This window comes from Cervus canadensis, chromosome 1, assembly GCF_019320065.1.
Source record: "Cervus canadensis isolate Bull #8, Minnesota chromosome 1, ASM1932006v1, whole genome shotgun sequence".
Lineage (NCBI taxonomy): Eukaryota > Metazoa > Chordata > Mammalia > Artiodactyla > Cervidae > Cervus > Cervus canadensis.
This window is the reverse complement of record NC_057386.1, coordinates 37921263-37941358: the sequence shown is the minus strand read 5'-3', so window position 1 is coordinate 37941358 and position 20096 is coordinate 37921263. Positions and strand designations below refer to the sequence as shown.

Sequence of the window (20096 nt, the reverse complement as noted above, 5' to 3'; positions counted from 1 at the left end):
GGTTACGGCTCTCAGGCTCTAGAGCACAAGCTCAGTAGTTGTGGTGCACAGACTTAGTTGCTACACAGCATGTGGGATCTTCCCGGACCAGGGATCGAACCTGTGTCCCCTGCATGGGCAGGCGGATTCTTATCCACTGTGCCACCAGTGAAGTCCATCTCTCATGCTCTTTGATCCTCGCCCTTGCTGGGCTAATCCGAAGAAAGTGAAATAGTTCTTGTTTCTATATCCCTGTGAAAGTGAGAGAATGGAAGTTAGACCTGTGGCCAAACAAAGCGGGCACACATCTCCGTAGAAGTGGAGCGTTCTCATATCCAGCCCACCTCACTCGCTGCCCCTTCACCCAACCAGAGGAAGGCAGGAGCCTGACCAGGTCGTATCTGTGGGTCCCTCCTTCTGATCGGACTCCGCAAATCCTGCCCACAGTGGTCCTGTGGCTTCTGTGGACCCACCACCGTCGCCCCCAGGGCCTCGTCAATAAGAACTTTAGAGGTCAGGCGTTGCAGAGCCCCTGTGGTTTTTTTTTGGGGGGGTGGGGTGGGGCGGTGAGGTTGTTTCTTTTGTTTTCCCTGCTCAGTCATGTCCAAGTCCTTTTCAACCCCATGGACTGTAGCCCACCAGGCTCCTCTGTCCATGGGATTTTCCAGGCAAGAATACTGGAGTGGGTCGCCATTCCCTTCTCCAGGGGATCTTCAAGACCCAGGGATCATGTTGTTGTTTAATTTGGCTGCATCTTGTCTTAGTTGTGGTGCACCGGATCTCTGATCTTCCTTGCATCGTGAGAAATCTTCATTCCAGCACGTGGAATCTAGTTCCCCAACCAGGGATCAAAGCCGGGCCCCCTGCATTGGGAGCACAGAGTCTTAACCACTGGACCACCAGGGAAGTCCCAAGCTCCTGTGTCTTAATGCGGACCCCCTGGGTCAGAAAACTTTACTTCTTGGAAGTCCTTCTTCCTCCCTAGGCCTTGGTTTCCCTATGAGTAGGATGGGGCAAGGTGGGGGGGTCAGAACAGAGTTTGTGTTCTTCCAGCTTTCCTATGTCACTGTCCTAAATCCAGGGGAATGAGACTCTGTGCAGAGATTTCCAGCAGGTGGTACACCATCTCTCAGACTATATATTGAAGCTGTCTCTCCCAGAAAGACCAGCCCCATCTCAGCAGTGGCCACATGGACACACATACACACACACACACATGCATACACACATGTGCGTGCCCACACACACAGCCCTGCTATGTGCGGCCCGTGAAATCCCATCACACTCACCCAGCACCCCCTGCCTTGCCGCCACCCCTCCCCGCGCACCACGCTCCTGGTAAACAGTCACTAAATGCCTGCGAACTTCCTCGCGGTGCTGTGCCCAGCATCGTCTCTCCTGCTTCATCATCACCTTCCCTGTCTCCCTTCGTTTGACACCCTGCCTGGGTTCTAGCATTCTGGGGAGTTGGAAGTGCCGGGGATTTTTTCATGTATGAAGATAATAGAAACCACCAGATATACGCGGACAGATATGAGCTAGAGAGGGCTGTTCAGAGAGGAGAGAAGGGAGAGGCTGCCTTTGAATAATCTCAGAAGGGTGCTGTGTGTCCAGCCCGGCCCCCTGGACACGCTATTGACCCAGGTCTTCATGGTATAGGTCTGAGGTTTGGGTTCAGAAAATAAATTAAAAAGGCCTGGCTGGACAGTCCTGTGTGTGGCTCCTACTAGGCATTTTGGGACAGGAACACCATCTATGCCATCGGGGGCAGGAGAAGCGGGGTGTGGTGCTAGGTCTCCTGAGCCCGCTGAGGACCTCGCTGGGGCAAACATGGGCAGTTGGCGTTCTGGGCGGCCACGGTTCCTCAAGGCTCAGATGAAGGCCTGGGCGCCGTGGGCTTGTGGGCGAAAGAGGCAGGTCTCAGGCCTCAGCTGCCGTGGACTGCAGACCATGCTGGGTTTTGTGTATTCGTGTGATCACCACCCGCCCCCCCACCCTGCCACCAACACGTGTACTAGAGGTACTACTAATGTCCCATTTCACAGAAGAGAAAATTAAGGCTTGGAGGGGTCAGATAACTAGCCTTGTAACCTTGGCATGGGCAGAACAAGAAATCCCCATGGTGTTCAGGAAACTCTGCCCTTTTCCTAAGTCTCAGGGTAACAGAGGCCCTGGCCTCATCTTACGTGGCTGTGTTTTGAAAGATAAGCCTATGTGTTACTAATTTGTCTTGACCTTCAGAGTCCTCGGTGACGCCAAATGCTAGCTCGGTGCAGGGGCCACCCCCAGAACAGGAGCCCCGAGCAGCCAGGAGCCACCATTGTTCCCACTGCTGCGCCCCGCCCCGGCCTCTGCCGCCCTCTGGGCTGTCCTGGATGTCCTCGCTGGCCAGGGGCTTGATTTCCCAAGAGCAGGAGGCCCTCATTAGCCACACCGCAGAAGTCAGGGGCCTGGGTGTCGTTTCTAATTTGTCAGAACCCGATGACAGCCTCAGCTGATTTGATGACTCCAGCTGCAAGGTGGGGCCTTGGGACTCCTTGCCGCACCCCCTCCCCCACCCCCCGCCTCCCCCTGCCGCTGACAGTCCCCATCTGAGCTGAACTGGGAGAGCAGGGCCCAGCCCCAGCCCGGGCAGCCTGGCTCTAACTGAGCAGATGTCCTCAGCAGCTGCTGCTGTTGTTGTGTAGTCACTAAGTCGTGCCCGACTCCTTTGCGAATCCATGGACTGCAGCCCGCCAGGCTCCCCTGTCCGTGGGATTCTCCAGGCAAGAATACTGGAGTGGATTGCCATTTCTTTCTCCAGGGATCTTCCCAACCCAGAGATCGAACCCGTGTGTCCTGCTTGGCAGGCAGACTCTTTACCGCTAAGCCACCTGGAGAGCCCTGGATGACCACACAATTCTTGCCAAGTGCGGTACAGCGCTCCCCTCTCCAGCTGCTCACCTGTCTTGCCGTGTGAACCTACAGCTTAATTCTACTCACTCTCGTTTTCTTGGCCTTTGGGGACCTGGGTGAAGAGAATAAATCTGGGCCCGCCTGCCTCATCTGACTCCAATAAAGCCCTCGGAGATAACAGGGCTGGCTGCGCTCGGCTCCGCCACCCTCTCCCCAGGCCCCCTGTCCATCACGGGGTGGAGGCCAGCCGCACGAATGGGGCTGGTTGATTTCTTCTTTCTAGTCCAGCCTCAGCAGCAGAAGCAGGGAGCATCTGTCTGCCTAGTGATCTCCATACAGCAAAGCGGGGCTGGACTGCCCCTGCCTCAGTTGCCCCTGGGGTCCACGTGGAGTCTGGGCAAAGCTGATAGCCCGTCCCACACCCAGGATGAGGTCAGATGCCACGGGCCTCACAGGGGCCGCGGTTCTAGGATGAGGGGACCTGAGGGACACACCCTGAGGCCAGACTCAGGGGATGTGCCAGACAGAGACCCAGAGACAGGTGGACAGAGAGGTGGGGTAACGGGAGAGTGAGAGCAACCGACCAAAATGGGAAGTGGGACCGAGACCAACGCAGTGGACTGAGAACAGTGGGGACACAGAGCCCCGCAAGAGACGGAAAGACGAGAGGCCAAGAGAGGTTTCTTTAAAACCATCAGCAAGACAGGCACAAAGAGATGAAGTCAGAGACACACAGAGACATAAAGGAGGACAGAGAGCACTGACGTCATGGAGTGGATGAGGCACATTTTATATCCCGGCAGAGGAGCCGGCAGGAGGTACGCACCCACTTTGCTGCATCTCTGCCGTAAATCAGAAGCAATAACCTGCCAGAGGGGGATACTGCAGAGCACACCCAAACCAGACCAGCCCCTCGTCCCCTAAGTGCCTGAGTCTGGAACCTTCCTTTTAAGCCTGTCCTGGCCCCAGAGAAGCCCACCACCCGGCCTTTGCCTTTCCTGTTCTCTGTCAGGGATGCCTGGCACACCCCAGTCCCAGCATCTCTACCCACCAAAATCATGCTCATCGTTAAATTCCACCTCTTCCAGGAAGCTCTCCCTGACTTCTTCTTTCCCCGAACACTCTCCACCCCTGCTCCAGAGTAGTGGTATCGTGTTCTCTCTGGTAGAATCTGTTCTTATCTTCCATCTGTCCATTTCCCCCTTCTCTCTGGAGTGCCTCCAGCCAGGACAAGACCACAGGATGTCAATGCTGGCGACCACATCTCTATCGATTGGAGGATTCTTCTTCATTATCCGGTGCCTCCTGTCTGGCTGCAGGCCCCAAGGAGGGAGTTAATTAAAATCAATGGCAAATGAATAAACAAGCACGAGAAACCCTCCACTCCCCACTCTCAGTTCCTGGCCTGGCCTGGGCCGTCCCAGCTGAGGTCCCGGGGGCAGCCTAAAAGGGGAACCAAGGAAGCAGGTCCCACAGCCTCACCCTCCCTCTGTGATGGTCCTGCGACTATCCCCACCTCTGAGCAGGGAGGAAATGAGGCCCAGGGTGATCAAGCAGCTGGCAAAGGAGGGTCATCTGGATCTCTAGACTCCAGGCCAGGATGGAGGGATGGAGGTTGACTCTGAGGCTCTCTGGCTCCACTCAGCCCATCCTTAGGACAGGCCCCCTGGGCTTGAGGCTATTTTTCTTTCTTCCTTTCAGATCCCTACTCTCTAAGGCCCTGGGGGAAGTTTCCAAAGCAAAGGGAGAACCTATCCTTGGGTCTTGGGTTTGGAAGAAGAGAAGGTTTTGCGTGAACAGTGCGCTCCCCTCCCCAGAGCCCACTCATCCTGTGTCCATGGCAACCGGCCTCCGACAGCCCCCCTCCATTAGTCCATCCCTGGCTCCCGCCGAGGCCACTGTCGCCTGTCACCTGGCTTGTCCCACCCAAGTGTCCTTCGGGGAGGGGAGGCACCTGCTTTTTTGAACGCCCAGCCCCAGCTGGCTGGCCACCACCTCGCTGACCTCCATCCATCCTGCCGTTTCCATGAGGTGCCGTGTCCTCTCCTGGGGAGGATTTTTCAGAAAGCAGTCAAAAAGTACTTACTGAGTGCCGGCTTGGCCCAAGACCCAGCACTGGGGGCTGAGGAAAGGAGGCAGATGCTGATTAAGATGTGGCCCTGCCCTGAAGAGGTTTCTGGTAGAGCTGGGCAAGTAAAGGCAGGCATCTGTAGGAAAAATAGTGCAATGCCAGAGGGTGTGTGAGAGGGACCAGCAGGTGTAGGGAGAGCAGGGTTGGAGGCTGTCTTCCAACCTTGGGCGGGAGAAACTTCCCAACACAGGCACGATTTGGGTCGGTTCCTAGAGGATGAATTGGAATCTCATTTTGAAAAATATCTATAGACTCATATAGGTTTTTAAAATATTTATTTATTTGGCTGTGCTGGGTCTTAATTGCAGGACTGGAATCGTTAGTTTCAGCATATGGGATCTTGGAGCAAATGCCAGGAGATGGTGAAGGACAGGGAAGCCTGGCGTGCTGCTGTCCATGGGGTCGCAGAGAGTCGGACATGACCGAGCGAATGGACAACAGCAATGTATTTATTTATTTGGCTGCCCCAGGCCTTAGTTGTGGCCTGCCAATTCTTGGTTGTGGCATGTGAGATCTAGATCCCTGATCAGGGGTTGAACCCAGACCCCCTGCACTAGGAGCAAGGCGTCTTAGCCACCGGACCACCAGGGAAGTCCGTCGAATAGCTTTTTAAACTTGCAGTGCATTACGTCCTAGCTGATCTTATTTTACTGTCATCGTTGTTATTGTCTCCACTGTACAGATGAGAAGATTGAGGTTCAGAGAGATTAAGGTATTTGTCCAGAAGTGTCCAAAGCAGAGCTCGTATTCAACCCTAGATGTTGGGAGTGAACTAGGTGTTTTTCTCACCCACGTGGCAGCTCCTGCCCGATGGGAAAAGGCATGTTGAAGGGACTGAGGATGCCCTGGCTTGTCTGCAGGGGCCCAGAGCCCTTGGGATAAGCCCAGACCAAGGGATGCCCTTCATCCTGAGTGCGGAGGAAAGAACAGAGATTCCAGCCACAGGTAGTCCTGGTTTCCAATCCAGCTCAGCCTCCAAACAGACTCTGAAGGTACCAATGCCTTCAATGTCTCATGAAGCACAACTTGGAAATCTGAGTTCCCCTAGGAGAGGCGTGTCCACCCCCTGAGGTTGACCTGGGCATCAAACATGCTGAGTCCAGAGGCCATCCCCATGCCAGATGGTGTAGGCCATGAGTTGAGAATGTCCCCCAAATAAAATAGTTCATTTATCAAGCATCTGCCATGTGCCAGACACTGCCTGTGTTATTTCTGCTAATGCTCACAACAACTCAGGGAAGGATCTATCGTTGGCCCTTTCATAGGTGAGCCTGCCGAGCAGAGAGGTGAAGGAACTGGCCCAGAGTCACACCGCTGGCAAGTGGCAGAGCCAGGACACTGTCTTTCTGACTCAGAGCCAGTGCCTCTTCACCACCCCCACACCTCCCTCCTGCTGCCGCCAAACAGAGCCCCAGACGTGGGAGGCATCTTGGTGGGGTTTCAGGCTGCGAGCCTGGCCCCACTTGCGGGTGGCACAGCCATCACCTGTCCCCGTGGGGACATCTTTTCGACTCTTCTCTGCACAGCCGTGCCAGCCTGGTGGGCTGGGTAAGGCTAATTGGGGATGTCTCTGCATTCCCCGGGGCCTTATCTTTTCTTTACAATAAAAGTTGGGTTTTTTTTTTTTGTTTTTAGTGTGCAAAATTTTCCACCATCTGCTTTGCCTTGGCAGAATGTTTGCTGAAAATATCTCTTCCTCTCTAATTCCCATAATTTCTGGGGGCTTTGGGAGCCTCCAAGCAGAGCAGCAGCAACTCACAAGGGCCTCCCAAGCTCACAGGCTGCTGGTTGTCCTTGTGCCAGGCAGGCGGATGTCGTGTGGCCCAGAAATCACATCCCCCCACCTCTCAGCCAGGGAGGGGCACTGGGATCTCTCCACTGATGGAACAAAGCTGACCAGAAGTTAAATCCTAGGATTCAAGACCCAGAGTATCTAGGCTGTCTAGATTGGCCTGTTTTTGTGTGTGGTGAAGCCCTGAGAGGTGCCCTCAGGGTCACAAAGAGAGAGGGTAGCAGATCAGAGCCAGGAAACAGTTCCCCTAAATCCTAGTGCAGGGCTGTGAGGTCAAGTAGCCAGCATCCTGCCTGTCCCCCGGACCATTGCAGGCAAGGTTTCTCCACAAGTCAGCAGCTGCCACACATGTTCTTTGCAGCAGTTGGAAAAGACTTTCCAAAAGGGAAGACTTCCCCCCACCTTCATGTACCAAAACTCTTGAGTTTCCATGGTGACAATCAAATTGCAAATCCATCCAAGAGGGAAAAAAATCACCCAGAGAAGTGAGCGTGGCTGGCGCTGGTGCTGTCCGCTGCTGAGGATGAGAGCCAGGCAGAGTGGGGCAGCCCTGCTGGGGCATGATGGGAAAATCTCAGGGATGCCAGGTCCCCAAGCAAGTAGTTCAGGGGCCCAGGACACTACAGCAGGGGGGCCTCCTCCCTGCTCCTCCCTGCCTCCTGGCAGAGTTCCAGTGAATCCACTTGGTGACACCTCCTTCTTGGGGAAGCTATCAAGACAGTCTTCTCCCTGGTGTTTTCCCATTTTCAACCTGAAAAATCAAGCGTGGGCAGAATACAAGCACTTGTCACCAACCAGGCCATCCTAGACTCAGCCTTTGGGGAATTAGAGGTAAAAAATCAGCCTTCAGACACACAGAGTGTTTTGAGGATGGAGGAGCAAGGGCCAAAAGATTTATGAGTCTAAAAGCTTTGTTAATAGACCTGGAAGATTTACGATTGCAGCTGCTGTGTAGAGAGAGGTGGCAACAGCAATCAAATGGCAAATTAACCAAGGTTTGGGTTTTACAGTGACATTTGGAGGGGGAGGAGGAAGAAAAACTTCTTCCTTTGCTGCTGGAGGAGAATTGAGGTAAACGGCATTTGCGTTGGGCAATGTCCAGGGATGTTCTCCACATTGTCTCTTCAGCATCTTTCTTTCCCAGTGACAGTAAGTGCCAAGGCCAGGTGTCAACACTGCTGACTTCCTTGGGCTTATTCCTTTCGAGTGAGGTTTATTAGAGTGGATTAGAAACAGGATTGGGTTTGCATCACAGAGACCTCTAAGCTGAGGCTTGGCCCCCTGCTTGAAATCCCAGACACAATGAACAACAATGCTTGAGCCAAAAGAGATGCATTCAAAAGGAATGAGGCCTCGGCTGGCTGCTCCTCTGCTCTGCGACACCTTTGTGAGCTTAGCTGTCATCTAGGGCTGTTCCCCCCTTCCACGGCTATGGCCCTTGCGGTTCTATAAAAGGAGACAAAGAACCAGCCCACTGACTGTCACTTGGGGAGGTTTACTTTTTCTAACCCTTGCACGGCATAGGCACCTATGGGAACCAGGCAACATGGCGCCCGAGCCCCACCTCCAGGGTTGGGGCTTTGGCCAAGACATACCCCTCCCAGCAAAACATGCTCTTGCAACATAGCTCAGCAGTATTCTTGCAACTTAAGCCCACTCTCAACCCAACACTGTGAGCAGGTACCACAGATAACAGGGAGCAGAGTGAAGGAGTGGGGTGAATGGGCTGGCCACCATAACCCGGAGTCTTGGAATGTCCTTTCCCATCGTCTCTTTCAAGCTCTTGGTATGTCGTGCTCTGCCACATCTGCTCATTAGCACCAAAGGATCCAGGCATTATTTCCATACCATGAAGCCCCATGTCATGTCCCGCTATCCCCTACTGGCCCAACCTCGTATTTCCCACCCCACCCTAGAATTACAAAGATCCAGCATATCCGGCACGGAGCAGGCAGAACATTCCAAGTCAGGAAGAAGGAATAAATTGCCCTTAAGCATCTCTACCAGAGAGATGAGAAAACCAACACAGAGATCAGTCACCGTGTTCACCTCGGGGACTTCCCGCTGCCTAACAGGCTGCTGGACCACCCTCCTGCTGGGGGCAGGGGCAGAATATTCCAGATCCCTTTGCATCTGCCCCAAAGGAGAGCTGCTTGCTCACTCCTGCCCCCTCACACTCTCTTAGTCTGGGGACCCACAGGGTTGGCGGTTAGTCAGTCAGTGCGTGAGTCAAAAAACACATAAATGCTTATAAAACGAACGCCCATAAAATCAGATCTCGGTGGGCTCTTGATCAAAGAAACCCAGTCTGGGACCTAAAAAGCAATTGCGAAATAAGTCAGGCCTTTCCTTACATTACTCAAATACAACAAATGGGACGGGTATGTGGATCCCAACCCCTTCAGTCTCCATCTCCTTTTGATTCTCGATCTGGAAAGCCCAAAAAGCCAAACCAGAACTCTGCCTTGAGGGCGAGGAGAGAAAGAAACACAGCAGAAAGAGCAAAATCCTTAAGCAGACAGAGGAAGTCAAAGCTGGAAACAATCCGATAGCATCCCTCTTGCCCCACCCCCAGGGTCAGGTCTGCGGGAGAAGCATGCCAGGCTCAGTCATGGTGTGATTTGGCCCCTGCCTTCAGGAACCTTCAGGTCTGCTGGGGGAAAACACACACACAACACTTAAAGCAGAAAGTGATTGCTGCAGGTGTAGCAGAATACACAGCGTGTTCAGCCAACCAGATGGAGACCATAGAGGGCTTCCTGGAGGAGGGGGTACCCAAACTAAGCCGGGAGGAGAGGAGTGGGCAGGGAATTCTGGGGAGAGGAAAGCCAGTCCCTGCAGGAGGTGCTGACAGTTTCGCAGGAGCTCCAGGTGGCCTGAGGCCAGAGGAGCCTCAGGTGGGAGAGCCGGTTGTGCAGTTGTGGGGGATGAGGCTGAAGAAGTAGAGGAGGGTGGGAGTTTGGGCTCTTGCTTTGCTGTGTCTTTAAAGTGAAAGTGTCAGTCGCTCAGTCGTGTCTGACTCTTTGCAACCCCATGGACTGTAACCCGCCAGGCTCCTCTGTCCATGGGATTCTCCAGGCAAGAATACTGGAGTGGGTTGCATTCCCTTCTCCAGGGTATCTTCCTGACCTAGGGATTGCATTACAGGCAGATTCTTTACTGTCGGAACCACTTAAGCTCAGCTTCAGTTTAAAGAAAAGGAATCTGCGAATCACAGGCAATGCAATATAGATGCAGTTTAGACATGAAAGACCATGTGGGCTGATCTCAAAGAAGCACCCAAGCCCTACATCAAAAGATTGGCAAATGGATGTACATTTCTATGCTTAAAATGAAAATAGAGTGTTTAATGTATGAATAGATCCTGTATTATGACTCCCACTGTTGACTAACCAGCCAAATATGGTCCCATTTAGTCCAGAAAAGAGGGTTTCTACCACAGTGGGTGTTCACCGTGGGAGGTCCCCCTCCCCTCCCCTCTCCAGGGATTCCAGCCCCACCAGCCTGGCTCCCTTCTGCATTCACAAGACCCCACTGGGAGTTGCTGGATGAGCTGGGATGAGAGCCCAGACCTGCTGGCTCTGAGTTCAGTTCTCCCAGTGGAATCAGAGTGGTTATAAACACAGTCTGTGGAGCCAGCCCACCAGAGTAAGCGTCCCATTGTGGTCAAGGGCCTCAGTTTCCTTGCCTGGGAAATGGGGACAATGCTATTTCCTATCTTGCAGAGCTGTTCTGAAGCTTCTGCTAGTTAGTGTATGTCAGGGGCCTGGAGCCCTCTGTCAGGTCAGCAAGGACTGGAATTATTCCTGCAGGGCATCACTGGATGCCTTTAAGCATTGCCAAGTGCACGCTTCAGAGTGGTTGGGCCTGCACCAAAGTGGATAATCGGCTCCTCCCAGCGAGAGGTTTCTGATCCAGCCCCAGGGAGGGGCTGACATGTGGAGATGGGCTGCCCCGGCACTCACCTCTCTGCCTGGCAGAAAGGAGTCCCCTGCCATCCCCGTGCCCCAAACACCAGGGCCAGCGGAGGTCCCATGCCATCTTGTCTCAGCAGGAGGAGGAGACCTGCCCTGGTCCCCTGTGTCAGACATACCTGCTGGCAGTGGCCAGTGGGGCTGACCACCTGAGCTGATGTCTCTTTTCCAGTGGTTTCCAGCGACAGTGACAGCGACTCTGATCTCAGCTCCTCCAGCCTGGATGACAGACTCCCGCCTGCTGGGGTCAGGGGCCCGAAAGGCAACAGACCCTGGGGGGAGTCAGGTAAGTGACTGACTTAGCTGGCAGGAAGTGCAGGGAGCAGCGCAGTTTGCTCCCCAAGCCCGAGGGCAGTGGCTCTCCTCCTCCTGTGGCCTCTGCTCCCCAGCAGCTCCTCGGTGGGGGTTGGTGAAACAGCTCTAGAGCCAGGAGGCAAAGTGGGCCTTTGGCTGGGATGACTGGGAGCTACAGGGTTGGCACCCCTCAAGAAGAGATGGAAAAGGGAGTTCCTGGTGACCTAGTGGTTAGGATTCTGGGCTTTCACTGTGGTGGGTTCAATCCCTGGTCAGGGAACTGAGATCCCGCAAGCCGCACAGAGCAGCCAAAAATAAAAAACCACCACGAACAGGTGGAAGGGAGGCTCAGGTGTCCATGCAGAGAAGGCCTGGGAGCACATTTTCCTTTCCACACATGAAGGGCCTTCCCAGGAAAAGGACCAGCTTCATTCACAGTTACTCGAGAGGTTAGAACTGGGATATTTGCAAGATGTTTCAGGAGGCTGATTTTTAGTACATAAAAAGAAAGTGTTTCAATAACTGCCTCAAGCTGAAAAGAAATGGAAAGCTGGATAATCTCCTGCCAGAACTGATATGGAAGGCATTCCTGCAGTGGTGGCTGTCTGCGCTTGGTAAGAAATGCCAAATGCCTGGCACACATACTTTTACTTCCGCTCCTGTGCCCATGGCAGACATTACTAGTTGATCATGATACTCTCTCCCACAGAGCCTGACATGGGCCGTAGAATCCTGCTCCATGCAGTTTTCCAAATGATTAGTGTCAGTAGGCAGGGATGATGCATGGGTTTTAAACTGTCCCTGGACCAGATGACCTCATAGTCCCCTTTAAGCTGAAGATTCTTAGGAAAGTGTGGAGCAAACTCACCTGCCAGCCTTGGTTTCTGGGGCAGGCTGTATATTTCTGTCCCTCCCCTCACCACCATAGCCTTCACCCTTTCTCTTCATAGCAACTCTCAGCTTTGACCAAGCAGGTCCAGGAGACAGAAAGACAGAGTGGAGTCTTGCAGACCCCATCTCTGCTCTCTCAGCAGGCGGGGACTAACAGCTGTATCTGAATGAGGATTCCTTAGTTACTAAAGGCAGCAATGAATGTCCCTCTTGTTGTGTTAACAGATATACACACACTTCCCCCACTACATGCTCCTTCTCCAAGGGCACTGTCCATTTTCATGTGGGTAACTACTTGTTTCTTAGTTAAATGACCCAAGGGCCCATTCGGTTGTCTCTGTAAGATTGTGGGCCAGTCAGCAGCGGCCAAAGGGTGGGGGTCCCACTAGACCATGGCAACCATGTGAATAGGGGAGGAGGGGGTGGCTGTTCTCAGGGGAAGGGGCTCTGGCAGACAGTCCCATAGATACAGGTCACAATTCCAAATGAGGAGACTTTAGATCAGCTCCCTTGTCCAGGCTGAGTTCCTCCCTGTCTCGATTCAAGGTCTAAAGTGCCCAACCTGGAGCCAATCACGGGGTCTTCTTGCAGGTGGCAGCGTGGAGTCACTGAAGATGGGGCCCACCCGCCCAGCCAGCTGCCTCTCGGGGAGCCAGAGCAGCCTGGCCAGTGAGACCGGGACAGGCTCTGCTGACCCACAGTGGGGGCCCCGCACTCTGGTCGGACCCAAAGGGCCCCGGTGAGTACCAAGCCATCTGCCAACCCGCCCACCTCCTCTCCGTCTGCCCCCACCCCTGTGGCCTGCTCCCCTCCCCGTAGCCTGCTCCCCTCCCCGTAGCCTGCCTGGTCCTCATCTGTGCTCCAACACTGGAGAGCGCTGGGGATGTTTTCAATTCTCCACGTTCGCTGAGTGTTTTGCCAGGTGCTGGGGGAGCCCAGGCTAGCCAGACCCATCCCCGCCCACAGTGAACAAAGGGAGGGACCCAGTCCTCAAGGCCGACCATCTCTATCTGTTCTCAGTGGTGGTTAGCATCCTCAGTTTTATAAAATGTAACCTTTCCAAGTATTTCACCATCCCCATAAAAGTCACAGTAACTCCACCCTGGGAACACCTACTGTCCACCATAGGGTGTGCCCAGCCTGGGCCGGGTGTGGTGGGGGACAGTCTGAGACCTCCAGAAATTTACCACATAGCTGAAGAAGCCGAATCTGCTCGCCGCAAACAGAGCCCAGGCCAGAGCAGTACCAGATCCTAAGAGGGGGGATATCGGGACCTGTGGAGCCCAGCCCGCCCTGCACATCCACGGGCAACTTTCATTCTCTTGGACAAGAAGTCAGGGGGTTTATTATCCCCATTTGATGGGTGTGGGAGCCAAGGGCAAGAATCCAAGCTCCCACCTGCCCTGGCCAGCCTGGGACCATCAGGCAGTTGGGGGACAAGGGGGTCCTCGCTCTCAAGTGGGAGAAAAGTGTGCAGGTGCAGGATCGGCCCCTGGTCTCCTTCCAGAAAGAAGCCCCAGCTGGACCGAGTGCCTCCACAGCCACAGGATCATAGGCACACGCTGTGTGGGTCAACACAGCAGCTGATGCCCCTGCTGCGCACGGGGACGGCTGTGGGAGCCTGGTGGGGTGGGCTCACCCACCAGGAAACCCCAGGGGAGCCCTCATCCACTCTTCCTTCACCCCCCTCCTTCCCGCATTCTCCCTCATTATGAGCATGACAGAGAAGCAGACTGTGACATGGGGGAGTGGGGCGGACAGGTCTCAGGGAGGGAGGCACTGCGGGCATGGTTTGGGTCCTCTCCCATCACCCTCGCCTCCAGCAGTCCCCCACAGAGGGCAGTTTGGAATCCAGCAGGCCCGAGCTCTAGCCCCACCTCTGCCATCCACACCCATGGGAACCTGGGCAAACTATCAGGTTGAACCACATGCAACTGCATTTTTGTAGATCAAAAATAGTTAAATATTGGCAGTTGCATAGGGTTCAATCTAATAGTTGATCTCTCGGTACCCAATTGCATTATCACTAAAAGTGGGGACCACATCGTGTCCCTTCCAGGTTGCGGGGAGGGTAAGCTCCAGGGTCCACGTGGGGTACCTACCTGCATAGGTAGACCTGCATAGCTCTTCAGGACATGTCCAGTGGCCACCCGATGATCTATGTGCCGGGTGGCCCAGCACATAGACAGGGTTCCAGGGCTTAAGGTTTACTTGGACAGGACTGGCCTGGAAGGTTTTCCATTCTGACATCCATTTTTTTTAATATTTATTAAGTTTTTTTTTTTTTAATCTGGGCCATTTTTAAAGTCTTTATTGAACTTGTTACAATATTGCTTCTGTTGTTTATGTTTTGGTTTTTGTTTTTGGCCATAAGGCAGGTGAGATCTTAGCTCCCCAACCAAGGATCGAACCTGCACCTACTGCTTTGGAAGGCAAAATCTTAACCACTGGACAACCAGGGAGGTCCCTCTCGTGTCCATTTGCTCCTGCTGGCATCCCAGGATCACCTGTGTTGATTAGCCCGGTGTAGATGGCCACACTGGAGCACAGGGAGTGGGCGACTTGCCTGCAATGTCTCGGCGCAGTCGAGCAGGGCTGGGCCCAGGGCTCAGCCCCCAGCCCTCCCCAGCAGTCCCCCACTTAGTTTCAGATGGGGTGGCTGCTTCAGGTTCAGGCCACTCCAGCAAGGAGTCCACCTTCCCTGCATTTCATTCCCAAAGTTCACACTGTCCCTGGGGTGGGACTTTGCTTCTGCTCATTCTTTGTGGCCTTTCTTCTCTCTCTCTCAAAGGTAAAAGGCTCACCTGGGCCAGCCCCCACTGCTGATGTGGCCTCCGACGGTCCCCTCCACCTTCCCTGGACAGGGGTGCGCTTGGTGCATGGGGCAGACTTTCCAGTGGAAGAGCTTGAGAGAGAGGGGGAGAGACAGCTGAAGTCAGACCCCTCCTGGTTCCTTCCTGACCAGTCCTGGAGCCCTTGGCCGCCAGCCCTGTCGGACGTGACCTCTAACTCAACAAACCAGTGTTTGGGGGGCTGAGTCTGCTCCCCTGCACCCAGTGCCTTTCTGCACCCCTTCTTTCCTGGGAGACCCCCCACCCCAACCCCAGCCACTCCACTCCACCCTGACCTTTATTTATTGCCCTCCCCACTTCCCAGCCTACTCCTGTGTTCATTTTAAGTTTGCTATCGTCTTGGTTGGACTGGAAGGGTCTTCAGACCCACCCGTAGGGCCTTCCCACGTGCACTGCTATTTCAGAGGTGGGGCTTTCTCCATATTTGTATTCATGGAAGAAGACAGCCAGGCCTGAGGGTGACCCTTCACTGAGAAGTGTGGCCCCTAGAGAGGAGGCCAGCGGAGATGGGAGGAGAGGTCCACCCCCCTCCCCCTCTTGTTGCAGTCCCCAGACGTGGATACAGTCACCTCCCTCCTGGCCCAGAAGCTGCTCTTGAACTTGGTTCTCTGTTGGGTCTCTTGGAAAGCCCTCCCCGGGGGTTGGTGGAGCTGGAAAGTGTTCTGGGGAACACTGAATTCATTCACTGAGGAGCAGCCTTCAGTTGAGTTCCCTGCTGGGGTGCGAAGCTCCCTAAGCCATTAATTCACTCCTCTTCAGTAGGCTCGATTTGGCAGAAAAACACTTAATTCAGAGTGCAGGCCAATGCTTCTGGAAAACTCTTCCTATAGGAGAGAGAACGTGCCCGTGTGTGTGTGTGTGCTGCCCACACCCTCCCATCCTTCCTGCCTGCCCCGTGCCTGGTCCTTGAAGGGCCTTCCTCTCCAGTCTCTCAGACCCCCACTATTAGCTCTTTTGCCCTTGTCACTGGCAGACAGTTTAAAAAAAATAAAAGTCCTGTTTCCCTGTGACAAGTTATGCTTCAGAATAAAAACAATAAATATTAGAATTTGCATTGAGCCACTGTGTTGATCAAAAGGCCACAATCACTTGTGTGTCTAAGATGCATAAGTAGAGAAATGGATGGGAAAAAAATGTGGTACAGCGGTTGCTGGAACACTTGCTAAGCTGCAGTAAAAGGAATAAGCTAGATCTGCGTGGGTTAGAAGGGCTCATAAACCTAATGTTGAAAAACAAGGTCATTGATATTAAAATAAAAAGTTAAGTATATGTATAAATAATCAAAATGAGTTATATTAACATACATACATGTATAAAAATTGTAAAATGGACAAGGACTTCTAGTTAAACACAGTGGACTGAACACATTTGTATGTTCTCTGCCTCTTGAACCCCACCAAAATGACCTAAAGGAATGAAAATGGCATGAACTACAAAAACCTGTCTGCTGAGAAACCTGTATGCAGGTCAAGAAGCAATGGTTAGAATCAGACATGGAACAACAGACTGGTTCAAAATCAGGAAAGGAGTGTGTCCAGGCTGTATATTGTCATCCTGTTTGTTTAACTTATATGCAGTACATTATGCGAAATACGGGCTGGATGAATCACAAGCTGGAATCAAGATTGCTGGGAGAAATGTCAACAACCTCAGATATGCAGATTATATCACTCTAATGGCAGAAAGTGAAGAGGAATTAAAGACCCTCTTGAAGAAGGTGAAAGAGGACAGTGAAAAGACTGGCTTACAACTCAACATTCAATAAACTAAGATCATGGCATCTAGTCCTACCACTTCATGGCACATAGAAGGGGAAAGGGTAGAGACAGTGACAGATTTTATTTTCTTGGGCTCCAAAATCACTATGGACAGTGACTGCAGCCACAAAATTAAAAGACACTTACTCCTTGGAAGGAAAGCTCTAACAAAGCTAGACAGCATACTAAAAAGCAGAGACGTCACTTTGCCGACAAAAGGCCATTTAGTCAAAGCTGTGGTTTTTCCAGTAGTCATGTACAGATGTGAGAGTTGTATCATAAAGAAGACTGAGCACTGAAGAATTGATGTTTTCGAACTGTGGTGCTGGAGAAGACTCTTGAAAGTCCCTTGGACAGCAAAGAGATCAAACCAGTCAATCCTAAAGGAAATCAACCCTGAATATTCATTGGAAGGGCTGATGCTGATGCTGAAGCTCCAATCCTTTGGCCACCTGATGCTGGGAAAGATTGAGGGCAGGAGGAGAAGGGAGCGGCAGAGAATGAGATGGTTGGATGGCATCACTGACTCAATGGACATGAGTTAGATCAAGCAACAGGATATGGTGAAGGACAGGGAAGCCTGGCATGCTACAGTATGTGGGGGTCGCAAAGAGTTGGACATGACTTAGCAACTGAACAACAGCAAAGGCAGCAGCAGTACGTAAGAGAGGTCTAAAACTTTGGAAGATAGAAGAGTAAAACTTGTTTAGTGTCAGCTTCTCCCACCCTCTGAAATGTCTACAAGGGAGAAAGCCAACTAGTCACAAGCCAGTTGGCTCTGCAGAATCCTCCAAATGCTTCGAACATGGAGGGACCAGGTATTCCTAAAGCAGAACTTCAGGATGGATATGAAAATAGTGTCGTTTGGAAAAAGTGGTTGGACCCAAGCCCAGATGGCATGTGACCACCGTTCTCTGACCCTGGTAGAAGGCGGTTTACAGCTGGCCAAGGCTGAGCTAGAAGGATTCTGGCTCGGGAACCCTAAGCCCAGACAAAGGCTGGGGCGAGGCAATAGTTAATGGGGAGACCATCAGCCCCCTTCCTTGGCCAACAGCTGGGCCTGTTCCCCATCCAGCCACCCACAAGAGAGGACATTATTGAATTTCTCTCTGGGAAACCAAGTAAAGAGAAAAGATCGACAGATCCTGAAATTGACAATTCCCCGGTCTCTACCCAGGTGCTACTGTGGGGCCCGCGTTCCCAAGCCCTGCCCACATGCACAGGGCTTCCTGTTAGCTTTCCTGTGTTGCAGTTGTAGTGACAACAGCCGGGGGCACCAGCAATTGACTAAAACCAACAGCCAAAGATACAGAGACTCCAATACCCAGAAGAAAGGAGTCAGAGGACATTCCTCTGAAGGTATTTGCCCATGAGACAGGAAGAAAGTGCCATTTTTTAAAAGGAAGTGTTAAAGCTCTTGAATATTAAAAAAATATAGCATAAATTTTTAAATGCATTATAAGGGATGGAAATATGGGAGAAAACCTTCTAGACAGTAAAACACTGAAACAAAGAGATGTTAAAATAGGGAGAAAAATCCAAGACAGTTGGACAATCAAAAGATCAGATCCATGCAGAAGGTCTAATTTCCAACTGAAAAGAATTGCAAGCCAAGAAATAGAAAAGAGAGGAGAGAAAATTGTGGAAGAAATGATACATAATATTTCCCAGAACCGAAGAAAAAGAACTTCCATAGAGCAAGAACCTGCCAAGTGCTGGGCACAGTGACTTAAAACCACAGCCGTGTGGCCAGCCACCAGCCTCATGAGCCACCGTGTGGCAATACCTGCAGATGAAGATGCTCCTGGCCTGCAGTGCAGTGACCAGAAGTCTTGCTAAAACAGATTCTCACCCACCAGGTCTGGGTCAGGGGCTGAGCATGCTTGTCCATCAAGTTCTGTTATGATGCCGATGCTGCTGGCTGGAGGACCACTATGTGGTCCAGGGCAGTGGTGGTCACCACTGGCAGCTCATTGCAGTCACCTGATAAGTTTGACACACGCTCACGCTGAACATACCCCCAGAGATTCTGGTCTAATCAATTTGGGGCCCAGCCTTGATATCAGGATTTTGTAAAGCTTCCCTGATGACTCTGTGTGCCGGCAGAACTGAGAATCATTGCCCTATAGCAAAACTCTTCTCTGTGAATTCCAAAAGATGTCCATGGGATGTTTAGAGCAGTACCTTTTTACTAGCTAAAAACTGGGAACAACCTCAATACCATCCACAGAAGAAAAGATCCATAAATTGTGATAGAGTCAAACATGCCCCGCTCAGTAGAGAGGAGTCTCACAAACAATGCTGAGGAAAGAAACAGATGGCAGAAAAAAATAAATACGTTATGACACCATCTCTGTGGAGATTTTAAAACATGCAAAAATGTTATGTATTAACATACATTTTATGCAGTGGAAGAATAAACGCATAGGAAGGATAAACAACAGATTTCAAGATACATCTTGAGAGGAAGAGGCATAAGGAGTGGTTTCAACTTTACTGGTAATGTTTCCTTCATCTCAGTGGTAGATTGATGGGTTTGTAATATTTATAATATTTCATTATATGTTATATTTGTGTTATTTATATATGTCTGAAGTCTTTCTGTATAAAAAATGTAGGAAACATGGGAATTCCCTAGAAGTCCAGCGGTTGGGACACTATGCTATCACTATAGGAGGTGCAGATTCATTCTCTGATTGAGGAACTAAGATCCTGCATGTGGTGAGGAGTGGCAAAAGAAAAAAAAAAAACTTTAGGGAACTCTAGCAAGCCTTTTTTCTTTTTTTGGCTCACCATGCAGTGTGTGTGGGTTCTTAGTTCCCTGACCAGGAATTGAACCTGTGCACCCTGCATTGGAACACAGAGTCTTAACCACTGGACTGCTGGGCAAGCCCCCCTAGAGCAAGCCTTATCATGAAATTTCAGGACACCAGGGAAAAAAATCCTAAAGGAAAAAAATCCTAAAACCTTCCAAAGAGGAAAAAAAAAATTAACAGGTCATATACCAAGAACCAGGGATTACAATGGCTTTGAAATTTTCAAATCAAATTTTGAAGCCAGAACACAGTGAAGAAGTATCTTCTGAATTCTGGCAGGAATTGATTTCTAATCTGGATTTATATCCACCCAAATCTCAATGACGGTAGAATGAAAATATTTTCAGACTTGTGAGGATTCTTTTTTTTTTTTAATTTACCTCCCATACATTCTTTCTCAGGCAGCTACTACAGGATGTGCTCCAACCAAACAAGGGAGAAAATCCAGGAAAGAGGATATGGAGACGCGGGAAACGAGCTGACACAGCAGAGGGGCAAAGAGAGTCCCCAGGATACTGGCAACAGCTGGGGTCAGGGGCTAGTGCCAAGCCAGCCCAGACTGGAGCGTGAGGACAGATAAGGTACACAAGGATGTACAAACAGGATAGGAAGCATCCCTGTGTTAGATTGAAAATAATATCATGATAGTTTGTATCATGACATATAATATACAAAGCTGAAAGATCAAGAAATATAATCAGCAGGAGATTTCAGT

At 51.6% G+C, this 20096-nt stretch overlaps 1 protein-coding gene across 5 annotated transcripts in view; it reads left to right on the top strand.

Moving 5' to 3' along the window:
• Positions 1-15866, top strand: part of RPH3AL (rabphilin 3A like (without C2 domains)) — a 136741-nt gene extending 120875 nt beyond the window's left edge. For all 5 annotated transcript variants that reach the window (XM_043478562.1, XM_043478590.1, XM_043478552.1 and 2 more), the window contains 3 exons: positions 10944-11057; positions 12548-12695; positions 14748-15866. In XM_043478562.1, coding sequence (XP_043334497.1) covers positions 10944-11057; positions 12548-12695; positions 14748-14751 — 266 coding nt within the window. In that variant the 3' untranslated portion in view covers positions 14752-15866. The remainder of the gene's footprint in view (positions 1-10943; positions 11058-12547; positions 12696-14747) is intronic.
• Positions 15867-20096: the final 4230 nt, after the last annotated feature.